The 24,963-nt window shown below is 36.9% G+C and overlaps 1 protein-coding gene across 1 annotated transcript in view; it reads right to left on the minus strand.

The window, feature by feature from the left end:
• ITSN2 (intersectin 2) overlaps positions 1 to 12,453 on the minus strand; it is a 139,413-nt gene extending 126,960 nt beyond the window's left edge. Inside the window, 1 exon segment of the mRNA XM_007455500.1 lies at positions 12,388 to 12,453. Within this exon segment, the coding sequence (XP_007455562.1) occupies positions 12,388 to 12,418 (31 nt within the window). The 5' untranslated portion in view covers positions 12,419 to 12,453.
• Positions 12,454 to 24,963: the final 12,510 nt, after the last annotated feature.

The following is a 24,963-nucleotide window of genomic DNA, read 5'->3' on the forward strand; positions in this document are numbered from 1 at the left end:
CATATCACTGAAATATAGGTGCCCACTATAATTTTAAACACTAGATGGATTTAATATTTCTAAGCCTTAAATGACTGGATTTTTAAAAAATATATATAAACATCCTCTCTTAAAGACAAGATTTAAGATTAGAGTTAAAAATAAAGAAACAGGGAATTTCCTCACAGTCCAGTGGTTAGGACTTGGTGCTTTCACTGCGGTGGCCCTGGTTTAGTCCCTGGCCCGGGAACTAAGATCCCATAAGCCTTGCATTGGGGGTGGGATTGGTGGGGTGGGGGGGAGGAAGGGAGGGAGGGAGGAAGGAAAGAACAGATGTACTGAAGAACTAAAGACCTAAAATAGCTAAACCTACACACTTTTAAAATAAATACCATACACATGGTAAAGAAAACCCTACTTTATTAGTTTATCATGAAATAAATGAATTAACCAATCATGATTCCTGTGACTAGGAAGGCAAGTAGTGTGGCTACAGAACTGATTTAATACTGTATGACTTTGGAAAAATGATGCTGATGATAAAAAAATAATGACCACAACAAAAAGGATTACAAAGATGGAAGCAACTCACCTTTATTGAGCCCTATCGGTCAGGGACTTCAAATACAGTAACTCACTGACTGCCACCACTACCTTATACATAAGGTACTACACTATTACCCGCATTTTACAGATGAGGAAACCAAAACTCATTGTGGTAAAGTACTTGCTCAAGGTCACACAACTAACAAGTGGCAGAACTGAGATTAGAACCTAGGTAGCCTGAATTCTCTACACTACACTGTCTCCCAATGTACATAGATAAGATGCTCACATTCTCTGTACCTTGATTGCCACCTCTATAAACAAGAGTATTACCTAACTCCTCAGGGTTGTTGTAAATACTACACGTAATATGTAACATATCCACACTAAAAAACACGAAATATCATTTTTTATCTATTAGACTGACAAAATAACAATAGCTAACATTTAACAAAACTTACCATGTGTCAGGTACTTTTCTTAAGAGTTTTACATGTACTGTTTCTATTAAGTCTCACAAGAATTCTATGAGGTAACTATTATTACTATCACTGTTTCTCAGAGGAGAAAACAGAGGCATGGCGAGATTAAATAATTTGTCCAAGGTAACAAAGTTGGCAAATGTTAAAGGCGGGATTAGAATCCATGCAGGCTTAATTAAGGGTCTTAATCTGCACCTTGATGATAATTAAAAAGAAACAGACCTACAGATATGTTGTCACCTGATTTCAACAAAAATATCAAGATAATTCACTGGGGAAGGAATAGTCTTTTCAAAAAATTGTGCTTAAAGAACTGGACATCCATATTAAAAAAAAAGAATCTCAAACTTGTACCATATACAAAAATTAACTCTAAATGGGTCATATCTAATGTACATGTAAGGGCTAAATTATGAAACTTCCTGAAGAAAGCAAAGAAAATCTCTGTGACTTTGGTTAAGGCAAGACTTTTTAGGACACAACTGGCACAAACCATTAAAAATTTTTCGATAAATTGAACTTCATCGAAATCTAAAACCTCTGCTCTCATAAAGACAATGTTAAGAAAATGAAAAGACAAGCTACAGACTAGGAGGAAATATCTGTAAAACATATGTGATAAAGGACATATATGCAGCATATCTAAAGAACTACAGATTCGACTCAATAAGAAGACAATCCCTGCTTTCAAAAATGGGCAAAAAATCTGAATAGACACATCAAATGATACACAGATGGCAAATAAGCATATGACAAGATATTCAATGACACTGATCATCAGGGAAGTAAATACAAAAACCACGATAAGATATCACTACATGCCTATTAGAATGTCTGGAATTAAAAAAAAAAAAAATGCGGGCTTCCCTGGTGGCGCAGTGGTTGAGAGTCCGCCTGCTGATGCAGGGGACACGGGGTCGTGCCCCGGTCCGGGAAGATCCCACATGCCGCGGAGCGGCTGGGCCCGTGAGCCATGGCCGCTGAGCCTGCGCGTCTGGAGCCTGTGCTCCACAACGGGAGAGGCCACAATACTGAGAGGCCCGTGTACAGCAAAAAAAAAAAAAAAAAAGAAAAAAAGAAAAAAAATGCTGGCAAAGATGCTGGGCAACCAAAACTCTCACACATTGCTGGTGGGAAGGCAAAGAGATAATTTGGAAAAGTCTGGCAACTTCTTATGAAGTTAAACATACATTTACCATAATAACACCCCAACAATAACCCTTGGGGATTTACTCAAGAGAAATAAAGACCTATTTCCAGATAAAAATCTGTCATCTGATGGTTATAGCAGGTTTAGACATTATGTCTAAAGTTCCAAAACCTGGAAGTAACCCAAATGCCTTTTGCAGATGAATGGGTAAACAAATTGTGGTACACATTTATACAATGGAATACTACTTGGCAAGAAAGAGATATATGCAACGCCATGGATGAATCACAAAAGTATTCTGTTAAGTGAAAGAAGCCACAAAGATACAAAAGGCTACCTATTGTGTATTTCATTTATGTAATATTCTGGAAAGACAAAACTATAGAGACAGAAATCTGATCAGTGGTTGCCAGTGGCTAAGGGTAAGGTGAAGGGACAAAGGAAAATTTTCGGTGATGGAAATGTTCCATATCCCAATCTACATGGCTATATACATTTGTCAAAACTCATCAAACTGTATTAAAAAGGGGTGAATTATATCTCAATAAACCCAACTTAAAACAAAAATATAAAGCATCTAACACATGCCTGTCACATGGAGAGTGCTAAATAAATCAGTTTCCTTACTCAACCCAATCCCAGGGAACAACATAATTAAGGAGAAGGCAGAGCATTAAAATCTTTCTCAGGCTCTTCTTGTGATAAAGGTACTCTTGCCAGAAAATACTGAAAGTGAGGCCTTTTAGTCAGAAACTTTACGACTATTTTAAGTCTGAACAGTCTGGCTGGGGAAGCTTGAGCTGCTCTAACATACATCATCCCCAGGCAGTGACAGACTGCTATCCTAAGACTACAGAGAAGTCTGTTTCAGCAGAAGGGAATCTGTGTCAATCCTTATCACATTATAACACTTTCTTATATACTACTATCTCCTCACCTTTCTTTGGGTACCTGTTTTTGCAGTGGCCAACTCACCCTATCTGATAATGCTTACTGCTTAGTTCTTCACGACTCCAACCAGCAACCTTGACACCTTCATATATTGTACATTCATTCAACAAACATTTATAGGGCACCAATGTGTGTAAGGACAAGTGGTACAAAAATAAAACAAACCCCTTAAATGAGCTCAGAGACTTTCTAATATTTAAGGGACACCACCAGCCAAGAGAGTCACACACAACAATCATGATTAAATATTATCATGATTAATGTTACTAACAGAATAAAAATGTTCTAAGTCATATGAGAATAATTTTTAAGTAGTATTCAAATAATCTTCAAATCTGAACACTTCCCCAAAGATGACCATATTAAAACATAAGTTATTAACGCACTAGAATTTTACAGAAAGGAAAAGTCACAAAGAAATAAGAAAACTATGAAATATATGTAATTCAAAGCCAATTTTAAAATAGTTGATCCAATTCTAGCTTTCTTATTTAGAATATATACTAACAGAACCTTTTAAAGAGCCAACAGTCTATTATTTTGAACTTCAAGTAAAATATATCCTAAGGTTAATGTACATTTACTCATAAGTCTTATAGAAAGGCAAGAAAACCTAAGTTTTGGAGTTGATGTTTTCAATATTTCCTTAAAAATCTAAAATCTTTTACATTGTCTGATGATCACTTTAGAAATCTATTACAATTCTATCCACTGCCCCCCAATTCATCACTAAATTGAGAATGTGGTATTATCATAAAGATTTCTGTTGCTTAGTCTCATCTACTGGCTCTGTCAAATATGTTCTTATTGTCTATGTAGCAGGAAAAATACACGTTTACAGAACATCCACAGTATGCTAGATCCCATGCAATAAGTAGTGTCATCCCTGTTTTACATATATAGATATACATACATATGCATATGTTCATACACACACACAAATAAGTTCCACATGATTAAGGTGCATAGCTGGGTAGTGGCACAGCAGTATTCTAACGCATAGTTCTGAACATACATGATTCAGAAAGGTTATATCCCACTTGTATGCTATAAAAATTAAATGATATCAGAAATAGTCTTCATTGGTACATTTCTCCAATTCAAAGTAAGAGTCAAATGATATATATTGACCCAGTACTAACTTAAATCTCTAAAACACAACTGGAATACAGGTCTAGATAGAACTAAAGTCTCAACTGTAGGGACCTGAGTAATAAATGCTTGGGTTGTTATACGTGCAGTACAGCACTACAGCTGATTCTACAGGTCCAATGCTTAACAAAAATTTCTTAATTACACAGTTGAAAACAGTAACAAGCTCTAATATTCTAAAAAGGTAATAAAGCTCTAAAATTTAAAATGGTATTTTTTTCCTCCTAAAGCCACTAGCTGTTGCTTTTCTCTCCTTCTCCCTTCTCTCTTCCACATTTTAGACAGAGCCACTGTCATGGGCTTCAGCACTTCGTACTCACATAACCAGTCTTTAGTACCTCCACAATTTTGAGGCTGAAACAACCCACATTACACTACAATATCAAATGGTAGCAACATGTATCTGAAGAGGCCTCTTGCCTATCACCTTATGGCTCATATATCATGCCCTGTGTATTTAGAATTTCATTAAATTTTTGAAAAGCAGAAAGCAAACCTACCATGATTAAGGAAGGCTTTGGCAAGGATGATTCTGCTGGTGCAGAAGACATCGGAAGTAAAAATCACAAGTGGTTAAAAATACAATGCAATGATCTTTTTTAGTTTTGTTAAGGAGATGGGAGGCGAAGCAAACAGACTAAGAATATCTGTTCAACAGAGCTTTCTGAGATGTATGTGCATTGTCCAATACAGTAGTCACTAGCCATACATGGCTTTGAGCACTTGAAATGTGGCTGTGTGACTGAGCAACTGAATTTTTTACTTTACTTAACTTTTATTAATTTAAATTTAATTTTTATTAATTTAAATATAAATTTAAATAGTCACATGTAGCTAATGGCTACTATATTAGACAACACAGCTCTAAGAACCAAAAAAGTCTAAAATGTCTGTGGTTAGTCTCAGGATGATAAAGTAGACATGGCAAAATTCGAAGACTATGTCAGAAGTATTTAGACAAACAGCCTGGTGTAGGGAGGGCACTTAGAGACAAGTTCCAATGGTACTGGGCATGAAAAAATTTTAACCCAATCAATAACTGAGAATTTACTAAAGGAGCAAACACTGCTTTTGAAGGTTCCGTGCTATACATGGATGCTTATTTCAATAAGATCATAAACCCTGAATTGGACTTAAATTAGATATGTACAAGATTATCTTCAATCTTCAGCTATTTTATAAACTAAGTAGGAGGATAAGTACCTCCTAAGTACTACAGTCTGTATTAACTGTCAATTCTTCAGAAGTTTAAAAAAACTGACAATTCTGCAGCCTGTGGAAGGAAAACCACATTCACAGAAAGGTAGACAAGACAAAAAGGCAGAGGACTTTGTACCAGATGAAGGAACAAGACAAAACCCCAGAAAAACAAATAAATGGAGATAGGCAACCTTCCAGAAAAAGATTTCAGAATGATAGTGAAGATGATCCAGGACCTCGGAAAAAGAATGGAGGCAAAGATCAAGAAGATGCAAGAAATGTTTAACAAAGACCTAGAAGAATTAAAGAACAAAGAAACAGAGATGAACAATACAATAACTGAAATGAAAAATACACTAGAAGGAATCAATAGCAGCAAAACTGAGGCAGAAGAACGGATAAGTGACCTGGAAGACAGAATGGTGGAATTCACTGCCACAGAACAGAATAAAGAAAAAAGAATGAAAAGAAATGAAGACATCCTAAGAGACCTCTGGCACAACATTACATGCAACAACATTTGCATTATAGGGGTCCCAGAAGGAGAAGAGAGAGAGAAAGGACCCAAGAAAATATTTGAAGAGATTAGAGTCAAAAACTTCCCTAACATGGGAAAGGAAATAGCCACCCAAGTCGAGGAAGTGCAGAGAGTCACAGGCAGGATAAACCCATGGAGAAACATGCTGAGAGACAGAGTAATCAAACTGACAAAAATTAAAGACAAAAAAAAATTATTGAAAGCAACAAGGGAAAAACAACAACATACAAGGAAACTTCCATAAGGTTAACAGCTGATTTCTCAGCAGAAACTCTACAAGCCAGAAGGGAGTGACATAATATATTTAAAGTGATGAAAGGGAAGAAACTACAACCAAAATTACTCTACGCGGCAAGGATCTCATTCAGATTCAACAGAGAAATCAAAAGCTTTACAGACAAGCAAAAGCTAAGAGAATTCAACACCACCAAACCAGCTCTACAACAAATGATAAAGGAACTGCTCTAAGTGGCAAACACAAGAGAAGAAAAGGACCTACAAAAACAAATTCATAACAATTAAGAAAATGGTAACAGGTAACATATCGATAATTAGCTTAAACATGAATGGACTAAATGCTCCAACCAAAAGACAAAGGCTTGCTGAATGGATACAAAAACAAGACCCATATACATGATGTCTACAAGAGACCCACTTCAGACCTAGGGACACATACAGACTGAAAGTGAGGGGATGGAAAAAGATATTCCATGGAAATGGAAATCAAAAGAAAGCTAGAGTAGCAATCCTCATATCAGATAAAATAGACTTTAAAAAAAAGAATGTTACAAGAGACAAGGAAGGACACTACATAATGATGAAGGGATCAATCCAAGAAGAAGATATAACAATTGTAAATATATATGCACCCAACATAGGAGCACCTCAATACATAAGGCAACTGCTAACAGCTATAAAAGAGGAAATCAGGGCTTCCCTGGTGGCGCAGTGCTTGAGAGTCTGCCTGCCACGGGTTCGTGCCCCGGTCCGGGAAGATCCCACATGCCGCGGAGCGGCTGGGCCCGTGAGCCATGGCCGCTGAGCCTGCGCGTCCGGAGCCTGTGCTCCGCAAATGGGAGAGGCCACAACAGTGAGAGGCCCGCATAACGCAAGAAAAAAAATAAAAAAAAAAAAAAAAAGAGGAAATCAACAGTTAACACAGCAATAGTGGGAGACTTCAACACCTCACTTACACCAATGGACAGATCATCCAAACAGAAAATTAATAAGGGAACACAAGCTTTAAATGACACAATAGACCAGGTAGATTTAATTGATATTTACAGGACATTCCATCCAAAAACAGCAGATGACACTCTCTTCTCAAGTGCGCATGGAACATTCTCCAGGACAGATCACATCTTGGGTCACAAATCAAGCCTCAGTAAATTTAAGAAAACTGAAATCATATCAAGCATCTTTTCTGACCACAATGCTATGAGATTAGAAATCAATTACAGGAGAAAAAACGTAAAAAACATAAACACATGGAGGCTAAACAATACATTACTAAATAACCAAGAGATCACTGAAGAAATCAAAGAGGAAATCAAAAAATACCTAGAGACAAATTACAACGAAAACACGGCCATCCAAAACCTATGAGATGCAGCAAAAGTAGTTCTAAGAGGGAAGTTTAAAGCAATACAAGCCTACCTCAAGAAACAATCTCAAATAAACAATCTAAACTTACACCTAAACGAACTAGAGAGAGAAGAAGAAACAAAACCCAAAGTTAGTAGAAGAAAAGAAATCATAAAGATCAGAGCAGAAATAAATGAAATAGAAACAAAGAAAGTAGCAAAGATCAATAAAACTAAAAGCTGGTTCTTTGAGAAGATAAAATTGATAAACCATTAGCCAGACTCATCAAGAAAAAGAGGGAGAGGACTCAAATCAATAAAATTAGAAATAAAAAAGGAGAAGTTACAACAGACACCACAGAAATACAAAGCATCCTAAGAGACTACTACAAGCAACTCTATGCCAATAAAATGGACAACCTGGAAGAAACAGACAAATTCTTAGAAAAGGTCTATCCTTCCAAGACTGAACCAGGAAGAAACAGAAAATAAGAACAGACCAATCACAAGCAATGAAATTGAAACTGTGACTGAAAATCTTCCAACAAACAAAAGTCCAGGACCAGATGGCTTCACAGGTGAATTCTATCAAACATTTAGAGAAGAGCTAACACCCATCCTTCTCAAACTCTTCCAAAAATTGCAGAGGAAGGAACACTCCCAAACTCATTATATGAGGCCACCATCACCCTGATAACAAAACCAGATAAAGATACTACAAAAAAAGAAAATTACAGACCAATATCACTCATGAATATAGATGCAAAAATCCTCAACAAAATACTAGCAAACAGAATCCAACAATACATTAAAAAGATCACACACCACGATCAAGTGGGATTTATCCCAGGGATGCAAGGATTCTTCAATATACACAAATCAATCAACATGATACACCATATTAACAAACTGAAGAAGAAAACCATATGATCACCTCAATAGATGCAGAAAAAGGTTTTGACAAAATTCAACACCCATTTATGATAAAAACTCTCCAGAAAGTAGGTATAGAGGGAACCTACCTCAACATAATAAAGGCCGTATATGACAAACCCACAGCAAACATCATTCTCAACGGTGAAAAACTGAAAGCATTTCCTCTAAGATCAGGAACAAGCCAAGGAAGTCCACTCTTGCCACTATTATTCAACACAGTTTTGGAAGTCCTAGCCACAGCAATCAGAGAAGAAAAAGAAATAAAAGGAAAACAAATTGGAAAAGAAGAAGTAAAACTGTCACTGTTTACAGAGGACATGATACTATACATAGAGAATCCTAAAGATGCTACCAGAAAACTACTAGAGCTAATCAATGAATTTGGTAAAGTAGCAGGATACAAAATTAATGCACAGAAATCTCCTGCATTCCTACATACTAATAATGAAAAATCTGAAAGAGAAATTAAGGAAACACTCCCATTTACCACTGCAACAAAAAAGAATAAAATACCTAGGAATAAACCTACCTAGGGAGACAAAAGACCTGTATGCAGAAAACTATAAGACACTGATGAAAGAAATTAAAGATGATACAAACAGATGGAGAGATATACCATGTTTTATAAGCATGTCTTATAATCCAGTAAGAATCAATATTGTCAAAATGACTATACTGCCCAAAGCAAACTACAGATTCAATGCAATCCATATCAAATTTCCAATGGCATTTTTTTACAGAAATAGAACAAAAAATTTCACAATTTGTATGGAAACACAAAAGACCCTGAATAGCCAAAGCAATCTTGAGAATGAAAAAACGGAGCTGGAGGAATCAGGCTCCCTGACTTCAGACTTAATCAAGACAGTATGGTACTGGCACAAAAACAGAAAGAAAGATCAATGGAACAGGATAGAAAGCCCAGAGATAAACCCACGCACATATGGTCACCTTATCTTTGATAAAGGAGGCAGGAATGTACAGTGGAGAAAGGACAGCCTCTTCAATAAGTGGTGCTGGGAAAACTGGACAGGTACATGTAAAAGTATGAGATTAGATCACTCCCTAACACCATACACAAAAATAAGCTCAAAATGGATTAAAGACCTAAATGTAAGGCCAGAAACTATCAAACTCTTAGAGGAAAACATAGGCAGAACACTCTATGACATAAATCACAGCAAGATCCTTCTTGACCCATCTCCTAGAGTAATGGAGATAAAAACAAAAATAAACAAATGGGACCTAATGAAACTTCAAAGCTTTTGCACAGCAAAGGAAACCATAAACAAGACCAAAAGACAGCCCTCAGAATGGGAGAAAATATTTGCAAATGAATCAACTGACAAAGGATTAATCTCTAAAATTTACAGGCAGCTCATGCAGCTCAATAACAAAAAAATAAACAACCCAATCCAAAAATGGGCAGAAGACCTAAATAGACATTTCTCCAAAGAAGATATACAGACTGCCAACAAACACATGAAAGAATGCTCAACATCATTAATCATTAGAGAAATGCAAATCAAAACTACAATGAGATATCATCTCACACCAGTCAGAATGGTCATCAGCAAAAAATCTAGAAACAATAAATGCTGGAGAGGGTGTGGAGAAAAGGGAACACTCTTGCACTGCTGGTGGGAATGTGAATTGGTTCAGCCACTATGGAGAACAGTATGGAGGTTCCTTAAAAAACTACAAATAGAACTACCATATGACCCAGCAATCCCACTACTAGGTATATACCCTGAGGAAACCAGAATTCAGAAAGAGTCATGTACCAAAATGTTCATTGCAGCTCTATTTACAATAGCCCGGAGATGGAAACAACCTAAGTGCCCGTCGTCGGATGAATGGATAAAGAAGATGTGGCACATATATACAATGGAATATTACTCAGCCATAAAAAGAAACGAAATTGAGCTATTTGTAATGAGGTGGATAGATCTAGAGTCTGTCATACAGAGTGAAGTAAGTCAGAAAGAGAAAGACAAATACCGTATGCTAACACATATATATGGAATTTAAGAAAAAAAAAGTCATGAAGAACCTAGGGGTAAGACAGGAATAAAGACACAGACCTACTAGAGAATGGACTTGAGGATATGGGGAGGGGGAAGGGTAAGCTGTGACAAAGCGAGAGACATGGCCATATATACACTACCAAACGTAAGGTAGATAGCTAGTGTGAAGCAGCAGCATAGCACAGGGATATCAGCTCAGTGCTTTGTGACCGCCTGGAGGGGTGGGATAGGGAGGGTAGGGTGGGAGGGAGGGAGACAAAGAGGGAAGAGATATGGGAACATATATATATGTATAACTGACTCACTCTGTTATAAAGCAGAAACTAACACACCATTGTAAAGCAATTATACCCCAATAAAGATGTTAAAAAAAAAATAAATAAATAAATAAATAAATAAATAAAAAACCGAATCCGCCTGCCAATGCAGGGGACACGGGTTCGAGCCCTGGTCCGGGAAGATCCCACGTGCCGCAGAGCAACTAAGCTCGTGCGCCACACTACTGAGCCTGTGTTCTAGAGCCCACGAGCTACAACTACTGAGCCCACATGCCACAACTACTGAAGCCTGCTCGCCTAGAGCCTGTACTCCACAACAAGAAAAGCCACCACAATGAGAATCCTGCGCACCGCAACAAAGACCCAGCAATGGCAAAAATAAATAAATTAATTAATTTTAAAAAACAGCAACAAAAAAACAATGTACTGATCTGGCCCTATGAGTGAGAACACTTTTTTTTTTTAATGTAATTGATCAAATACTAGATGGTAACATTAACACAATCCCTTTGTGAAGGCGGTGGAATTATTGGTGATTTTTTTCCTCTTTTTTTCTTTCTAGTGGTCTTTACTATTATGGTTTTCAATTCAAGTGTTAAAGAATTATTGACTGGACCCTCTATTTCTTTATATTTTTAATTAGCTAATAAAATTTACCTCAAAATTAAGAACTCAGCATCTTTGATTTGTTTAGTGATTTAAAAAATATAATGCATTTTCTCGGGCTTCCCTGGTGGCGCAGTGGTTGAGAGTCTGCCTGCCAATGCAGGGGACACGGGTTCGTGTCCCGGTCCAGGAAGATCCCACATGCCGCAGAGCAGCTGGGCCCGTGAGCCATGGCTGCTGAGCCTGCGCGTCCGGAGCCTGTGCTCCGCAACGGGAGAGGCCACAACAGTGAGAGGCCCGTGCACCGCAAAAAATAAATAAATAAATAATGCATTTTCTCAATTATAAATAACATACTCAGTAAGAAGACCTATTAAGGGTAATTAATGTGTACCGGCGAAATAAAGCTAGAATCAGAAAAAAAAACTTTAAAAACTTTTTATTATTGAAATTACCTAAACATTTTCCTCTAATATGTTTCCTATTAAACAATTGGGTATAGGCATACATAATCCGTTATAAAAGGGAAAATGAACCAATTTTATATGCATATTAATAATCGAATATTTACTGGTTTAATCAGTTTACAATCATCTCATGCTATCAAAAACACCTTTAATAGTCCCCCACTTATGGCACTAAGCTTTTTGTCCTCCAGTTTTATGCATTAAACACAATGTTTGTTTAGGTTATACTTAACTGCTCAAAGGCAAGCACCACATTCCAGATGATACTACAGAACATGCTTATACTGAGCCGTGGGATTTACTGCATAATATTCTAATAGAAGATATATGCTGTGTTCTGAAATAAACTATCTACATACTTTCAACAAGAATACTTTAAGTTTTTCATTTATAAGTTTAAGGAAAAATATCTAAATGGATATTTTATAACCTCTACCAAAGAAAAAAAATCTCATAACCTCTTTCTCTTGCCACAAGCACGAAGCCACTTACCATTCATAGCTGTGGGAAACTGAGCCATCATGGTCCTGAACTTTCCTTGCTAGCACTCAGCCATCTACAACATGAAAACATTGTGCCATTAATAACACAACAAGAGCAGATTGCAGCTTAGTGCTTCCGCTAAGGAGTAGGAATGTCTGTCCCCTTCAGCTCACACTTCCAACAAAAAACAATGCAGGGCTTACGCAGCAGCCGAACAGACAGAATTTACATTTGGGGAAGGGTAGGAGATTTTGTTGGGTAATGGTACTGCCTTTAAAATAAAACTACTTAAAAGAAAAAGTCACATTTAATAGAAAATACTTAATAGAGAAACCTTTGGCATGAACCAATTTTGTAGAAATTAATTTGGGAAAGAGGAGGGTTGTTACAACTAGGCAAGAATTTATTTCAAAGAAATCAACTCTATAAATTAATTGTACAATAACATGGAAATCCATAATACTCTTCTTCAAAAAAAATCCCTGAACAAGAAAAATATCCAAAATAAATGTAGCATAGCTGTAATTAAGTTCTACAGGTTTATAAAAATGGACTAAAAGTAACTATTAAAACATGTATGTTGGGCTTCTCTGGTGACGCAGTGGTTAAGAATCCGCCTGCCAGTGCAGGGGACATGGGTTTGAGCCCTGGTCCGGGAAGATTCCACATGCCGCGGTGCGCGGGCTTCTCATTTAAATATTAACATTTTTAGAAGCCTGAGGAAAAATGTTTGCACAAGCCATCTGAACAAAGAAGGCATAAAGAGTTGCATGTCATGGTGGAAGGTATCACCAGAGAAGTTGGCTGACTAGCTGCCAAGAAGTGTTACAAGGTACCATATCATAGTGAATGCAGTGTAAGTCACAAAAAAACTGGTAAATAAATCCAGTTTGTTCAGTTATAACGATAAATTTAATGGCTAAGAGAACAAACAGCAGCTTTTCTTCCTATAAAGCAAACGATCATCTACTAAATTTTGGCCAGATCATTGTGTGGTGAGCAAAGGGATTTAACTGTGATTAAAATGTTTAACGATATCAGGCATCAGCAGTCTGACACATCTACCTACACAACAGGGATAAGCAAGGACTGGGTAGTAGGGATGAGCAAACCCCCAATAATGCTTGGAATGGCACTGCCAGTTTTAGTCTTCTGACTCCCAGCTTTTCTGTACGTTACCATGATAAACCACCCTCCCTCTCAAAGTGCACATTCTTTTTTTAAGCTTCACTGCAATGGAACTTTAAACCTTTTACAACACTTAGACTTCACCTGTCACTACACTCTTCTTAGGTAGGAGGAAATTTTACCCATGTACCAGTTCGTTTTCTTCACTTCTCTCTCAAAAGGTAATGTTAACTCCAGGTTTGGAGTTGCTTACTATACAGAAAAATAATACCTAAACTATGGTGGGGTGGTCAAGAACTCCTAGAGGAGGTACTGTGTAGAGCTTCAACAGGTGAGTAAGAATTAGTTAAAGCTATAATGTTAAGAACCTTGTACTTGAACCTGTGGCTGACAAGTTTTAAAAGGCTTTAAGGAGGGACACAGTCATATTTCACTTAAAATAAGACAGTCAATTGTGAAGAAAAGGCCAAGCCTGCATCTGGGAGATCAGTTAGAATATCTGGCACAGATAAGAATGCTATCTGGCACCTGATCTAGAACAGTGGCCTCAGGAAGAGAGGAGAAGGGATCAACTGGAGAAGCAATGAAGTGTTTAAAGCAGGCAGAACTCAGGGACTCTTCAGACATAAGAGATCATGGAGAAAAAGGAAGAAAAGAGACGACTCCCAGAATGATACTCTGTGAGACTGGGTGAAGCATGATGTCACCAGCTAAATAAAGTGAACACAGAAGGAAATTTCATAAATGAAGTTTTGATTACAACTTCCTCAAATATAGTAATTCTACAAACAGGGGGCTTCCCTGGTGGTGCAGTGGTTAAGAATCTGCCTGCCAATGCAGGGGACACGGGTTCGATCCCTGGTCCGGGAAGATCCCACATGCCGCGGAGCAACTAAGCCTGTGAGCCACGAATACTGAGCCTGCGCTCTGGAGTCCATGCTCCGCAACAAGAGAAGCCACCGCAATGAGAAGTCCACGCACCGCAATGAAGAGTAGCCCCCGCTCTCATCTACTAGAGAAAGCCCGCGCACAGCAAAGACCCAATGCAGCCAAAAATAAATAAATAAATTAAAAAAAAAAAAGAAATTCTACAAACAAGTATAACACTTTTACCTCCCCAATTTTAAATTATTACAAGTAATGTTAAACCAAAATAAGCCAAATCTTACAAAGAAACTACTGACTTAAGATATGCAGTAGCTAGGACCCCTATTTTATTAGGAGAGAATTTTTTTCCCCAAGATTTAATTTTTTAAATTTATTTGTGTAGGCAAAATATACTTTAATATATCTGAAAATACAGTTAACAATAATTGCTACCATCACTTTTAAAAAAGATTTCCTTGACTCCTTGATTAATTTGAAAATTTCTCTGCTTGATTAATTTGTAATTGCAAACTATTTACTTTGCACTCTAATATGTTTACTGCATCCACTTTTTTAAAATTAATGTTATTGGAGTATAGTTGCTTTACAATGTTGTGTTAGTTTCTACTGTACAGCAAAGTGAATCAGCTATACGTATACATATGTCCCCTCTTTTTTGGATTTCCTTCCCATTTAGGTCACCACAGAGCACTGAATAGAGTTCCCTGAGCTATACAGTAGGTTCTCATTAGTTATCTATTTTATACATAGTATAAACAGTGTATATATGTCAATCCTAATCTCCCAATTCATCCCACACCCCTATCCTGAGATTTTTTAAATGTGGGAGAAATTCTCCAAAAGCATTACCTACAATGCATTTTATAACTGCATAAAAGCATGTTCATTTCCAAAGATAGCTTAAAGAAAAAGCACAGGCTTACAAAAGACAAATAAGGAATAGGATCCCACAGTCACAAAGCCTTTATCAGTTACATCTAGGTCCAAAACTTACAGATCATCTATCTAGAACCTCTAGCTAGTCATCATGTACTCTGTGAATACAACAGAATGCCACATAACAAATGCTCAATAATCACAGGTATAATCCTGAAATAAAACCAAAAAAATAAATCAAATAATGTGAGGGGCAGGGAGGGCAAATCCCCTTAGGGAAGCTGAAGGTACTGGTATTACAGAATATTCTTCACCTGGTACATGGGATTTAGCCACCCATGCATGCAGGTACCACATTATAACATGTATGTACGTAGGTTACATCTGATTGACTGTGGTAACATCTGAATATGGTAGCATAATTTGTTGGAATCAATAAGCTTCTTTTTAAAACTTTTACAAATGCTATATTTAGGAATTTTAATGCAAAATATTACATTATCTTTGCCCAACTATATCTGGATTGTTCAGATGACTTTTAAAAAATTTATTTATATATATGTTTGCGTGTGTATATATATTTCAGATTATTTTCCATTATAGGTTATTACAAGATATTGAATATAGTTCCCTGTATTATATAGTAAATCCTTGTTGCTTATCTATTTTATGTATAGTAGTTTGTATTTGTTAATCCCATACTCTTAATTTATCCCTCCCCACTCCCTTTCCCCTTTGGTAGCCATAAGTTTGTTTTCTGTCTGTGAGTCTGTTTCTATTTAGTATATAGATTCATTTGTATTATTTTTTTAGATTCCACATATAAGTGATATTTGTCTTTCCCTGCCTGACTTACTTCATTTAGTATGATATTCTCTTGGTCCATCCGTAGGACCATTAAGCTTTTAAAGCCTACCATTTCATATCTGTTATGTTTATATCAATTCTCTCTGGCCTACTGTAGAATAATTACTTCACGCTTAACAATTCTAATCTATATTTGCAGAGAAATAATAACAATTGAAATTTTGAAAAATACAACAGATACATTTGATGTTTTTTAAAAAAATCAACATTTTTACATTATGTAATCATAAAAGTTACTATTTACTAAGTGTTTACTATCAATGCAGTATACTTTATTAATTATCTATCTGTCTTGTTCAATAGTCATTGAGAATCTAAAATATTTCAGGCTCTGTACAAGGAGCTTCACACACAGGAGCTTGTAGACTAGTCTAACAGGTGCCAGACAATGCTAGGTACCTTTGATAATACTAATAATCCTCACAATACCCCTGGAGAACAGAGATACTGTACTCATTTCACACTTGAATAAACTGAACGATTAAATTACTTGCCAAAATTTAGTAAGTGATGAAGCCAGGATGCAATTCTAAACCTGTCTAATTCTAAAGCCCATGAACTTCCCATGGACTTTATCTGCCTTTTCCTCTCTTAAATGGGGATAATAATTAATGCTGAGTGGGTCACAGGTTCCTGCAAGCAACATATCAACTTACTCTTGCTACATTTCTAATGGAAAAGAAACACAAGCCAGAGATGCCCTCCAACACTTAGGTCTACAGCAATCACATACATAAATTAGGGAGTGCTAATTATTTCTTACCTCTTGGTATAACCCTCTGAGAGGAGGAAAAGGATAATCAGCATCTCCCCAGTTACAGGGCTGACATCTGTTTCAGGCATGTGTGATTGAAGTCAGCATCCAATAAACACCTCTCTCTACTCCTTAAAGGGGGTAACACGTAATGATTGGCAATCTTGGCAGTTTGCAGTTATCATATAATTTGAACACTGTGCTAATTATCAATGGTTTTAGAATATTTATGTGGAGATTTTCCTGCTCATAAGGGGAGAACTGACATTGTTACCTTTTTAGAAACCAACAAAATATGTGTGGTAGATAGCAGGCATAAGGCAAAGACCACTGCTTCAATTTAGTATGATCCAAATGCAATTTGGAGAATGTGGTAAATACATTCATACTAAGGCAGAGAAAAGTAGAAATGCTGGAATAGGAGTAGGAAACCCTTCTTCTACAAAGGGTCAGTAAGACCCAGAAGGAAAAAAAACTGTAACCATTATAAATAAAAAGTAGTTCAATTAAGGTTGGGTTTGTTTAGAAGCACAGAATTATAAGGAAACAATTACAATAATTATTTAGTCTAAAACCCTCAATTTTCAAGATGGGAAAACTAAAAGACTTCTATGAGCTCATATAGCTAGTCAGTAGCAAAACTGGTCCTAGAAACCACATTTCTTATGTCCAATGCTTTGTTTTTAAGTTTCCCAACTTGCCTGATTATTATCACCTGGGACATTTTCTAGTTCTACAGATTCCCAGGCCCATCACCGGGAGATTGTGACTCAGTAAATGGGTCATTACATTAATTAGGGCATGAACCTCCTAAAATGGTCTTCCTGCCTTCCACAGAGCTAGTTTTTTCCACAACATCCACTGATGCCCTTCTACTTAAATTCCCCCACTGATTACAAGTTAAAGCCCAAACTTCTTAGTATGAAATATGGCACCCTTCAAAATCCCACCCCAATCTACTTTACCACACGCATCTCTAGACACTTCCCCTAGACTCAAATGTCCTAAGTACATCAACCTTTCTCCTTGAAACAGAGAGGCTTTTTTCACTCCCCTATTCCTTTGTAAAGAGCTGTTCCCTCTGTCACGTTCACCATACTTTCTTCTCATTCTTCAACTCCCAACTCAAATGTCACCTCTTCTTTGGAAGACTTATGCCCTCTCAGGTAGTTAGTCACTATCTCCTAGGTATGCCCATAACACTGTTCATCCCACAATAACTTCACTTATACTGTATCCCAATTTCACGTGTTTGCCTGTTTCACTTGTTCTGGACACAGACCATTTTTATTTACCTCTATGCCTAGTGCCTAAACCAGATCTACTTGCTAAACAAATGAACTGGGTAAATGAAGAAGATGGTTGAGATATGGGGGAAAAAAAAAAAGAAAGCGAGGGAGGCATGGAGAAAGGTAGTATTGAACTGAATACGTATGTAGAAAAGAAACTGTTAAGAAAGCAGAGCAGGCTCCAAACCACTTCCTTGAAACCCTGCAGGCATCAGAGCTGTGGATTTTAAACCAAATTGTTCCTTGCAACATGGGCCTTCTGTAACTTGTTTATTTTTTTTCTTGTAAGTACACTTTTAGAGATAAAGGTTTATTTCCCATTGAATTCTAAAGGCTTTTTATTGGGATGAGGAGAAAGGCTTGGGTTTTTCAATTATACTTTGAATTATGTTGGTTGAATGCTGATTAGTGTAAATAATTTGACTTAAGATCTGACATTCAAACGCAAGATAATCAAGTTCCTGAAGGCATATCTTATAAAACTTTCTCCAGTGCCTCCTCCACTTCATGTGCTACATACATAAAAGGCAACTCTCCAAACTTGATTAGTTTGGAAAAATGTTCTTTCCCCATCTGATTCCCAAGGAGATCGAGCTCAGTTCCATGAGAGAATGATTAAAGCAAAATACCTACTTCTTTATAGTTCTTGCAGTAATATGAAACTTACAGAGTACATATATTCTCCATACCTGTTCCCCATCTATCTATCCATTCATTTTTTCTTTCATCCACATATTTATTCATCAAACATGAACAGTCACAGAAGTCATGACTAAGCCATTAGTTTTGGCAATCTGTTGTGAGTACATTTCCAGTATGGCGAGCTAGCTGTAAAAGTCAAGTCCAAGTAGATTAGGCAATAAACGGGGGGTGAAACGTAGGTGACTCAAGAAGTATGTTGCTAAGGGAAGGGGAAAAACGGGTGGGAGGAGAGATAAGAGGCTTTAGGAAAGAGGAAAGACTATAAGGGTTTACTTTTTAGATGGGAGAACAAAACTACTTTTAGAGGAAGAGGGAGAGATTTAATTTTGAAAAAGGAAAAGGAAAGGAGGTTACCTAACAGAAAGAAGTCTGGGTCCAGAGAAAGTGGAAGTTGACAGCTCTAAAGTTAGACTCTGGGACAGAATAAAAGACAGGAAAAGTGGTAAAGATAAATATACAAAAGTTTGGAAACAGAGGAAAAAGAAGCTGAGAAAATGAGAAAGTAAAGCTTTTCTTTGCAACCCTTCTCTCTCTCTTTTCTTTGGGCCCAGACAAGAGTTCAAAGGGACAATAGTCCCAGGGCCCCAGGTGTCTAAACACAAATTTCTCTCCTCTACAGGCCAAAAAAAGAGAGGGTCACATGCAAATCAGTTCCCATGAATCAACCAGACATGTGCATTTCAATTTAGCTCATGCCTTATACAACAAAACATTTGTTAAATGAATGAATATGGGGAAAAAATTTCTAGGCAGAGGTAAAATAGTACATGCAAAAGCAGAGGGGAGAGTGTGGTCTGGGAAAATAGGCAGCAGCTTATTCATATGAAATACTGAAGAGCTAACAACAATGCAAGGAACTGTAAGAATAGCTGTAAAAATAAGTATTGCATCAATACTTAGTTAATACGAACTACAGAAATGATCCCTGAAAGTATAGTCTTAATGCCTAGCTAAAACAAATGTAAATCAGCACAACCTTTCTGGAAAGGAATTTGGAAACATATTTATAGGCTGCCTTATTACAAAAAGAATTAAAGCCCCCACAGAAATACAAAACACATTTAAATGAAAAGTAGATTTACTAAATGAAGTAATATAGAAAATAAATGATCACTGTACTGCAAACTTTTGCATATGTTTGACATTTTTCATAATAAAAGTTGAAAAAGAAAATTAGCTTTTGACCTTCATGCATCTGACTTGACCACTGGCTCTCCTTCACTGCTGTCCCCTACAATCACCAGAGTAATTCCTTGACTGCTTTAACGCCTAGCTCACTATCTACTCTCCAGCATTATTCCCAAAATAATTCTTGGTGATGTCAATATTCACACAGATGATCCTGCCCGTATCTTGGCCTCTAAGTCTTTGACCTCCTTTGTTCCAAAAATCTTACCCTCCATCTTATCTTAGCCATCTACTCCCAGGTCACACCCTAGGCCTTGTTATTACCAATAACTGTACTCTTCTGTAATCCATTTCAAGTCTGCCATGCCCCTTTCACCAGCACCATCTCAACAGCCCCATCTCTCCAGTTCCCTAACTCCAACAATTCTTTAACCCTACCTGGACCTACAAACTATTGATCTTATCAACTTTTCACTGTCCCTCAATCTTCCTTATTTCCTCACACCCTTCCTGATGTCCTAATGTCCCTCCTTACCCAAATTAAATATCACAGTCCACCATTATAAGGAGTTAGTTGTATACACCCTCAACTTCACTCTCCTCTCTCCCTACATACTACAGATCTGGCAAAATCTCAGTCTTTTCTAAATCCAACTCTCTAGTTATTCCATGACTATATAAATGAAGTTGCTGACTGGTCTCACTTTAGATTCCTGAGCACTAACTCAAGTGGACCCTACGTCCTGCCTGACAAGTCCACATTTCCCTAGTCCATTTGCTTTCCCACTTGCTTAGATGACTATTTCACACTTTGCTCTTTCAGTCTCCCAGACTTGTAGCATGTTACAAATACTTTTTATCCAGTTTGTTGTTGTACCAACTTTGTTATACCTTTTTGTCAATCTTTTCCTTTCTGACTACTGAGTATGCTATCATGCTAAGAAAGGGCTGTCTCACATCAGAAAACTGCCCAAATTTTCTTCTAGTACCTGTATATTTTTCCAAATTTATATATTTGATCTGGATTTTTATTTTAGAGCGGAAAGACAAATATGAGTCTAAATTATTTTCTCCACTCTTGCACTAGTGATGTCTATCACTTTTTCTGAGACCATTTATGAAATAATTTGCTTTTCCTAATTGATCTAAAATGCATCTCTTTTCTTATACATTAAGTTTACTCACAGCCTATATTTCTGTTCTGAGGGTCTTCCTGTGTACTCCTATCTCAGGGTTCTAATTACCATAGTTTTCAAATATGCAAATCCCTCTCTACTCACTATCCTATTTTTTCATAATTTTTGAGGCTATTCTCAGATGCGTATTTTTGCATCCTTCAGTAGATCCCTCCTCTTATCTCCATTATTTCTAGGTACTTTATGGTTATAGTAAAAATGACATACTAACTTTATATATTTTTGGTATACAAGAAACATATTCATTTTGGTAAATTTATATTGCAATGAATACGTCTGGCTCATTTGCCTGCTTGGTCCATGGTTGTTTGTCTCATGACAAAAACATCAGCCAAATTCCAATAGGAGAGCATACTACAATATACCTAACCAGTACCCCTCTAAACTGTCAAAGTCATCAGAAACAAGTAAAGTTTGAGCAACAGTCACAGCCAAGAGGAGCCTAAGGAGCCATGACAATTAAATGTACTATGGTATGGGATCCTGGAACACAAAAAGGACATTAGGTAAAAACTAAGGAAAAGTAAATAAAGCATGGACTTTAGTTAATAATAATGTACTAATACTGGTTCATTAATTGTAACAAATGTACTGTACTAATGTAAGTTATCAATAATGAGTAGAAGGGTATATGGGAAACTCTGTACTATCTGCTCAATTTTTCTGTAAATTTTAAACTGTCCAAAAAAAAAAGTGTATCCATTTTTTAAAGAAGGCAAATACCACAGAAGTAGGCAAATTCATAGAGACAGAAAGTAGATTAGTGGTTCCCTAGAGCTTGGGGTATTGGAGGGAAATGGAGAGAGGCTGCTAATAGGTATAGGGGGTTCTTTTAGATGATGAAAATGTTCTAAAATTTGTGATGATGCTTGTGCAATTCTGTGACTCTAATAAAAACCATAGAGCTGTAAACTTAAAAAGGGTGAATTTTATGGTTTATGAATTATATCTCAATAAATCTGATTTAAAAAAAAAATCTAATCTTCACATGGCATACAAGGTGTTTTAGGGTTTATCTTCTGCCTACTTTTCCACTCTTGGAATACCTTCCCCTTCCACCTCTGCCCCATCTTATTCCTATTCCCTCTCTCTCTGAATCTGTGTAACTACCTACCTTCTCAGTGACACTTCCACTTACAAAAGCTTTCTTTGCCACATTCTCATTTTATCTTGTATATATCTCCATTAAACTACATACCGACTAGTAATGTAACCTTTGTTTTCATTCCTGCCCACCTCTATTAGACTGTGAGTTCCTGTGAATGTCTCTTCATCTTCATATACCTAGTGCTCAGCAGTCAGCCACATGGTAGGTATTAAAATATCCTTTAATAAACACAAATGCTTTGACTCAGAGATTACCGTCCTTTCAGCTGCACTGAGGACAAGCAAGTTGACAGGCTGGAACTTGAACTTTGAAAGCAGATCAACCAATTGAGCTCTAATCCCAGGGCAGTTACTTCTTAGTTTAGTAGACTTCCACATGACATAGCTTCCATTTCCTAACCTATAAATGTGGATAATGCCAGGCTTTTTTAAGGCTCAGCTATCATGTCTGTAAAGCAACTGGCACACACAAGGTGATCATAAATGATGGCTGTTACTACTATTATTTCGACGTGATTTTCAACTATAATACAGTCAGTACCCTACATATGAAACTTCAAGTTGCAAACTTTCAGATACGAACATGTGTTCGCATGTCCAATCACGTTACTTCACATGCCGGGTGTACACTGTCACGTGCGTGCATCCTCTACAAGTGGTTGTGCTTTTGTGTACTTTACTGTACAGTACTGTATAGAGTTCACTAGTACAGTATCTTTATTTCAAGCCCAGCATGTCCGGAAGAAAGCAAAAAAGCAGCACTGACGTAGCTGGTACTGCTAAGAAGCGCCAAGCGATACCGATGGAAACAGAAGTGAAAATAATTGAGAGAGTGGAGCGACAAGAGGAAGAAGAAGTGACTGAAGAACCGAAGAGATTCATGACACAGGAAATGGCAAGGGGATTTTCTTTACTTGAGGAGGCACTGTTAGTTTTGGATGCACAGGACCTGACGTAGAATCATACATGAAGGTTGCAGCAGCAGTTCAGAATGCGATCCAGTGCTACAGTGTCATCTATGACGAGAAAAAAAGAGCTACTACCCAAACATCACTGGATCGTTTTTTCAAGAGGGTAGACAGAACTGAATCCAGCAAGGAACCAGAACCTGTGCCATCAACGTCAGGCATGGGTGAAATTGCAACTTGCCCTCCTTCTCCTATTGCTGATGATCCTTCAGCTCTACCATCTCCCACCTCCTCTCCCTCCTCCAGTCAGTAACTCTCCTTGCCTGTTCACTTGATGCCAGCCCCTGTATGCCAGCTGTTGTATTGTACTACCGTATTTGTCAAGGTACTGTACTGTAATATTAAACATGTTTTTTTATTTTGTTTTTTATGTATTATTTGTGTGAAAAGTATTATAAACCTATTACAGTACAGTACTATATAGCCAAGTGTGTTAGTCTGGTACCTAGGCTAATTTTGTTGGACTTAGGAACAAACTGGACTTATGAACACGCTCTCAGAACGGAGTTCATTCGTATGTGGGGGATATACTGTAGTTGGCTTGATTTCACTGAATTGGTATAACAAACCACAGTTGTACCAATTACTAATAAAAAGGACATGTTTTTCTTACAAATATTGATTATATTTGAGTAAAAGGTGACCACTCTTTCTACCGAGAGGCTTAGGGCCCCAAATATACAAAGCATGTTGAGACTCAAAAGGTTAGTTCTTAGTTCTAGTTCTTCAACTTAGCATCTTCGGTTTAAGATGTCTGAATATAAATTGTAAGTTTGGGCTTTTATAAATGTTAAGTTTAGCCCACAAAGAATCAACCAATAAACGGGGCAAAAAAAGAACTGGAATGGTAAACTAATACTGAAGTAGCTAGCGCTCCAATTATATCAAAGATTTAAATTAAACCAATTTTAGAAGAATTAGTCAACAACTCTGAACAAGACAATTCACCCACACGAAGGGGGAAAAAACATCTAAGAATAGCTTGTGACTCAGCCTGCACTGCTATAAGGGGAGGGTTGGGGGTGCTGGCTATTTGGTCTATTCTCTTCTGTCTCATATCGGGACTAAATATTAAAGCAAAACTATTTACTTGAATGAGAAGTACAGAGGGAAAAAATTCAGGTAGATTCTTCACCTTCAAGTAAAATATCACCTCTCTGAAATAAAGATAACTTTCTAAGTTTTGAAGCCATGCAAGAAAACACAAAGGAAATAGTAAAAATTCATTTATATAAGTATTTTAAACTTCTGTTGAAAACAAAATTAAAAGATAAACAATTGGAAAAAAATCACAACAAATATGACAGCCATTATTTTTAATATACAGAGAACTACTAAAATAATGAAAACAAATAAGTAGACAATTTTCCAAAGAGGAAATAAAACTGGCTAATAAATGTTAACATCACTAATAATCAAGAAAATACAAATGAAGTTCTCTTTTGTTTCTCCTTATAAACTTATTAAAAAAAAACACAACAACAGACACTAGACAGTAGTCAGGGCTAGCAAATGTGAGAAGAGATGAGTACTACAGACATACTCATGGGGGTGCAAACTGGTAGAGCTCTTCAGAAGGCAGTGTGAAAATATACAGCAAGAATCCTAACAACGTTCTTATCCTGTAAGTCAATAATTTCACTTCTGGAAATCTGTCATAAGGAAATAATAATAAATGTGGG

This window comes from Lipotes vexillifer, unplaced genomic scaffold, assembly GCF_000442215.2.
Source record: "Lipotes vexillifer unplaced genomic scaffold, Lipotes_vexillifer_v1.1 scaffold131, whole genome shotgun sequence".
Taxonomy (NCBI): Eukaryota; Metazoa; Chordata; class Mammalia; order Artiodactyla; family Lipotidae; genus Lipotes; species Lipotes vexillifer.